Raw genomic sequence first — 6,577 nt, forward strand, 5'->3', positions numbered from 1 at the left:
TCTCCTTTAATTCTTTCAAGAATGCTGAATCTAGTAATATGTGATGGTTATAGAGACTGAATACTCAAATAAATGGAAATAAACTCTGCTGACAAGCAGGAACACTTTAGAATTTTCCACTCATTCTCTCCTGCTGGAGATTTAATGGTTGTCTTATATGGCAGAATTTGAACGCACAGACTTCGGCAGGGAGACTTGCCTTTTGTTAATTCTTTGTCTAGTGTGGTAGTTCCCACACTTGAGTTTGAATCAGAATTTCTCTTCAGGGCTATCCACAGAAAAGGCTCTAAACTATACTTTATGGCTGAGTTAACCCCTTCTCCAAGGCAGTTTTGTCTATACTAGATTTTCATCTTGGAATCTACTTTTCCCTCACTACTGAAAAGATGCAACTCCTCCGTATTTATTAATTTCCACTTTCATTCCAGCACAGGGCTACTCATTGAGAGAACTTGTGGATATGCTTTTGAACAGATTTGATGAAATAGGAGAAAAACTCAGTAGCAATATATAGAATTTTGCACTCATGAATCACCAGTTGTCTTTGGTCTCATGATTACTTTCATCTGCCTCTTAATGGTGAGAAGCTAGTACTGCTTTGTTCTCTTCTCCCCCAAACCTTCTTGATAAACAGTCTCCTAAAAATCCCTGATGATATGTATTAGGCATTCTTTTCATTTTAGGCAGGTTGGGGGAGCGAGGAAGGGAACTTTCTTCTGTGCTATAAATACATTTTAAAATCTCCTGCTTATCTGTTTGACCCAATTTTTAGAAGTTACCTACATTAAAATAAATATTTGATGAGTTTAGCATTGTAGTGAAACACCAGTTGTTTGCTTTTATTCATAAAGTTCAGCAAAAGCTACTGCCATACCTTGTGAGTTAACTTGCTTGCTAACAAGAACATTCTTTTGGAGTTACGTATTACTTTTTCTCTATGAAAACGAATGTAGCAAATTCAACTTAAATTATATTTTCAAAAGTGTAATGCTAAGGCTACCCAAGCTAAATGAGAAAGTGTAGGCCAAATGGAGTGGCATTTCAGAATAATGGCTACAGTTTTAATTTCTGTAGAATAGCAGATCTGAAATACTCTTGTGTGAATTTATAATTTTCAAGTAACTATTAAAAACACATTAAAATTTATTTCATATCCTATTCTGTTTTTCTTACATAGTTTGTAAACCCAACATTACATTATTATTATTTTTGCTTAAACAAAAGATAATCTTTTAAAGAGATTTACATAATAAAAACAGATCTTTTGTTTTATTCATGTAGTTGCAATTTTCAGTGCTCTTCATTCCTTTCTTTTTTTTTTTAAGAAGAAAAATTTTATTTCAAACAGGTTCAATGCTAGGTGTACTACAGCAAAGGTGGTTGTAACAGCACTTTCATTTCAAACCTGAACTGATGCACAAATTTGACACTGTTTAGCAATGATCAGTTTCTGCTAAAATGTGGTTTAAATCCATCAATATGCTGATTTTGACAGTTATTGTAGACCCCATTATTTATTTTAGTAATAGAGGTAAAATTTTCGTCACCAAAAAATGAGAATAACCTTATAGTTTCTGTTAAGACAATGAGCTATGAAATATTACACCCTCACTTTATTAAGAGAAATGTGGACTTTATCCAAATGTGTTACTAACTGGTATTCTTCAGTCATCAGCTACTGTTGCCTTGATGGTTACTCCTCTTCTTATCTGACCCCAACCAATTAAACACCAGTGTTTCTCAACTCTTTGGCTGAGGGCAATTTTTTCTCCTACTTCCGTGCATTCAGGATTAGTGAGAACCGTTTTACCCAAGTCAGCCTTAACTGCACTCACTCTTCCTTCTGTTGACAAGGATCCTGTGTTCACCATAAGCACTTCATTCTTAGACAGCTTTTGCACCTTTGCTGCTTTTTTGTCTTCCTCTGTCCGTACACCAAGGAGCCGTCTAAGTAGGAAATAGGAAATTTCCAATTCTGTGAAGATCTCTGGTAAAGCTCCAACTGCACCAAGTACCTACCCCACCATCCTATCAGCCCGGCACAAAGTGGGGTCACTTTTTGTTCCAACTCCAATAAGACCCCGTGGAGCAGCATACTGAAGATCATTATGTTCTGCAAAAAGTGATACAATTTTGGAAAAGATTGGTTTACACATGAGTTTTCCTTCACTGTCTTTGGAAACAATATCAGGTCTGACTTCTATCTCCTGGCCCACCTTTAAACTCCTTTTAAAATACTACCACCAGCCCTACCACCTTTAAGGTCATCAACCTCACAGCCAGGTTTGTTGACAGCAAAGTACCTAATAACAATAAGTTGGGGTTCTGACGTAAAGTCTCTTAGAGGTACTGGAATTTTCTTTGCAATATACTCACAGACAACTTCAATATTATATTTCAGCTGTACAGAAATTGGAATAATGGGAGCTGCTTCTTCTACTGTACCTTGTACAAATGCAAGGATCTGTTCATACTGTTCTTTAGCCTGACTTTCTTTTACCAAATCAATTTTATTCTGTAGAATCAAAATATGTTTCAGCTTCATAATTTCTATGGCAGCCAGGTGTTCAGAAGTCTGAGGTTGAGGACAAGATTCATTACCAGCTATCAACCAAAGAGCTGCATCCATCACTGTTGCACCATTCAGCATCATAGCCATCAAAATATCATGGCCAGGACAGTCAACAAAGGAAACATGTCTGACAAGTCTAAAGTTCCCTCTGGTCCCTGGAATGTCTGAAGGAAATTCATCAGGTGTACTGCTTCCACAGGATCTGTAGCATTCTGGCCGAGGAGAACTTGCATCATTAAGTTTATAAATCTTGGCATTCACATATCCAAGCTTGATTGTAGTATTTCTTTCCAGTTCATTTTTGAACCTGACAGTGTGAACTCCAGAAATAGCTTTTACAACTGTAGATTTTCCATGAGCAACATGACCAATTGTACCTATGTTAATTGTGGCTTGTCTGCTGATAACTTTGTGAGAGAGAGGAGTCAACTTGGTAACATCCAAGTTGGCCAGACCCTGGCGAGAAAGATGCGGCTGCCCCACAGCCATTGCAACTTCGCCTGCCACCATCTTGCCCAGAAAAGCTCTTCATTCCTTTCATTCTTTCATTTCCTTTCATGCTTTTCCTACCATTTCCATCCATCTGGTATCTTCTTTCTTCTGCCTGAAGGGCCTCCTCTAACATGTCTTGCAGCACAGGTCTGCTGGTGATGAATTCTTTCAGCTTTTGTATGTCTGAGAACATCATTATTCACCTTCATTTTTTAAGATTTTTATTGGGTATGGAATTCTAGATTGACAGTTTTTTTCTTGTAATACTTTAAAGATGTTACTCCACCGTTTTCTCACTTGCATTGTTTTTTATGAGAAATCTGCTGTCATCCTTATTTTTATTCCTCTCTCAATATAACATGTCCTTAAAGAGTTTCCCTTTTTCACTGGTTTTGAACAATTTGATTGTGATGTGTCTTGGTATAGCTATCTTCATGTGTCTTGTGCTTTGGGTTCACTGAGCTTCTTGGACCTGTGGGTTTATAATGTCCATCAAATATGAAAAAATTTTAGTCGTTATTTCTTTAAATATTTTTGGTTTCCCTCCTCTCTTCTCTTTCAGGATCTCCAGTTACATATATATCAGGATCGCTGATGCTCCATTTATTTTTTTATTCTTCTTTTTCCCCTCTGTGTCTGTCATTTTGGATAGTTTCTATTGCTATGTCTTCAGGTTCGTTACTGGTGATCACATTTAGTGTGTTTTTCATCTCATACATTATAATTTTCTTGAAGTTAGATTTGGGTGTTTAAAAAACTTCCATGTGGCTATTTAACTTTTTTGAACATATGGAGTAGATTTATAATAACTGTTTTAATAACTTTGTCTGCAAATTCTAACATCTTTTTTAGATCTTGGTCAATTTTGTTTGGTTGATTTTTCTCCTTGTTATGGATTATATTTTCCTACTTCTTTGCATGCCTGGTAATTTTTGATGGCTGCCAGACATTGTGAATTTTATCTTATAGGGTGTTGGATATTTTTATATCCCTGTAAATCTTCTTGAGCATTTTTTTTATGGGATGCAGTTAGTTACTTGGAAATAGTTTAATTCTTTAAGGTTGTGTTTTTAAGATTAGTTTCTGAGTACTCTACCCCAAACCCCTTTAATTATAAGGTTTTCCAGTCTAGCTGTTGGGAACAGGCACAATTCCTAGCCCTGTATGAGTGATGCATACTATTCCTTCTAATCCTTTCAAGTGGTTCTTTCTCTGGCTGTGGGTTGTTTTCTCAGTGTGCTGATCAGTACACTGCTGAATACCTGAGGGGTTTCTACAGATCTCTGTAGATCGCTCTCTGTTCAGCTCTCCTCCCTCTGGCACTCTGTCCTGAGATTTATAGCTGCTCTGACCCTCTGTGATTTCCCAGATGCACATCTTCAATTCAGGGATCGTGCTGAGCTCTGCCTTGGTTTTTCTTCCCAGGTCGATAATCTGAAGGCTTGGACAGCCATAGTGCTCATGTCATCAGTTTCTTATTTCCTAGGGTTCACCTTATGTGCTTCCTGTTTCTCAAGGATCATTGCCTGGTATCAGGTGTATTGACAGCTGTTGTTTCATGTATTTTGTACAGCACTTTCATTTTTACAGGCAGGAGGGCCATTCCTGTCCCTGTTACTCTGTTTTGGTTGGAAGTGGGTGTCCCCCATTCATTTTCTCTTCTGTGTAAAGTCTTGTTGGTCAAGATAATTTTGGAGACTCTTTAAGCATTTAATACTCAATTTAATGCAGTTTATTGTGATATTCTTTCTACTTTTCAGTAGTTTCCAAACTTTCTATAATGGATACTTTGTACCGTAAACATTTTCAAAAACTAAGTTTTAATAGTCAATTATGTTCTATATTATACTTGATGATTTTACCCATTGCCTTAGCCATTCAAAACCATTCTCAAGGCAAGCTAGTCATAAATTAAGAAGTTAAATTTGTTGAACATAATTATTTACACACTTTTAAGTGGATAAAAGATGCTACCATAGGTAAGTACCATGTTCCCATTTTTTAAGAAGGATTGAAGCCAAGTAGCTTTGAAATAATACACTCTTGAATTTGTATATGTGAATGATCATAAAACAGCTAATGAAGTACTGTCTTCTAAATTGTATCACCTTTAATGGTGTTCCCTTTTATATTTATTTAGGAGAGTCTATAGTTCATGGGTAGACCTTTAGAATGTTCACATGTTAAGCAGTAGTGAACTATATGCTGGTGAACTATTTTATTTTTAGTGTTCTCTAGTATTGTAATGATAAAATAGAGTACTGTGAACTAATGTGAGAATAAAGTATCAAAATTCAGGAGTACATCTTGCTATGGTGCATACATCTTGTTTCTTCAAGAGTTTTCTGGCATTAAGGGCACAATTGACTGTGTTAATTTAAAAGAATCCTTGAGGTGGTATAGTTCCATATGCTATAGGAATATGTCAATGATTTTTAAATTTTTTTAATTTGAGTTTTTAATGTAGTCTTTTGAAAGCTAGTTGTTAAGCATGGCAAGAAGACTACAGTTGCTTTAGAATTCTTAGGAAAATAATTTTGTAAGAACAAATTAAAATTAACTTTCTTCAGCACTTTCATAAATACCAGCATGATGAAGCCAAAATTGTGGCAATGTTACATTGCTATGTTTCCAATATTTAAACATAAAGGTTAGATGAGATTTATATTCTCTTGGAAAATTGAACCAAAATATAAATTATTTATAGAATTTTAAGAACAGAATCTTAAAAAATTGAATACCACTCTGTGGTGGAGATTGCTGGCTGTCTCCCAATATCCCTTTTCTCCATCATCCTCAGACATTTAGACCCTGAATTTTTGCTGGGGACAGACCCCTACAGAATAAAGATGACATTTATCAGCTTCCCTTGCAGCTAGGAATTGTGCCTTGTGGTAAAGTTCTGGCCGTAGGTTCTAAGCAGAAGTGATTCGTGCAACTTCCAGATAGGCCAGTAAAGGACAGGGGTGTACTCTCTCCTTTCCCTTCTTGCTTGCTGGAATGTGGGTGGTGTTCTCTAAGAGGCCAGCACTCTAAGAACAGCAAAGCAACAAGATTTTTTAAAAAGGCCTGGGACAATGATGATGACTTCTTGAAGCAGTGTTACCATAATGGCTTGCAGTTTTATGAGAGCAAGGAAGAAACTTCTATGTTGTCAAAGCCACTGTCATTTTGGGTCTGTTACACACAGGCAAAACCATATACACCGTTCCTATAATTTTTTTGTTCGTAAGATATGTTAGTAGTTATATTTTATAATTGTAAGCTTAAAAGGACCAAGTGATCATATATCATAGAGATCTAAACTTCTTCAAAGGACTTCATTAAAAAAAAATTTGAACTAGTCCATTATCTATCAGCTGAAGAGAACAATACAATTAATCCCATCTGGCCCTTCTCTGAGAAACTGAAAAGATTTGAGGCACATAATCCTTATGCTGACTTGGCTCACTGTTCCTTTTACTTTGTGTTAGGGAGATCACAAACTGGCAGCTCCTGGGCAGTTTTGTTGAT

At 36.2% G+C, this 6,577-nt stretch overlaps 1 protein-coding gene across 1 annotated transcript; it reads right to left on the bottom strand.

Annotated features, from left to right (window-relative positions):
• Positions 1–1,307: 1,307 nt before the first annotated feature.
• On the bottom strand, positions 1,308–3,089 carry LOC103547672 (eukaryotic translation initiation factor 2 subunit 3, Y-linked-like). The gene is given in 2 exon segments (XM_070615838.1): positions 1,308–2,224; positions 2,227–3,089. Coding segments are annotated over 2 exon segments (1,416 nt in total). The 5' UTR covers positions 3,083–3,089; the 3' UTR covers positions 1,308–1,664.
• Between the last annotated feature and the right edge of the window lie 3,488 nt (positions 3,090–6,577).

The sequence above is a fragment of the Equus przewalskii genome, chromosome 4 (genome assembly GCF_037783145.1).
Source record: "Equus przewalskii isolate Varuska chromosome 4, EquPr2, whole genome shotgun sequence".
In the NCBI taxonomy this organism is placed as follows: domain Eukaryota; kingdom Metazoa; phylum Chordata; class Mammalia; order Perissodactyla; family Equidae; genus Equus; species Equus przewalskii.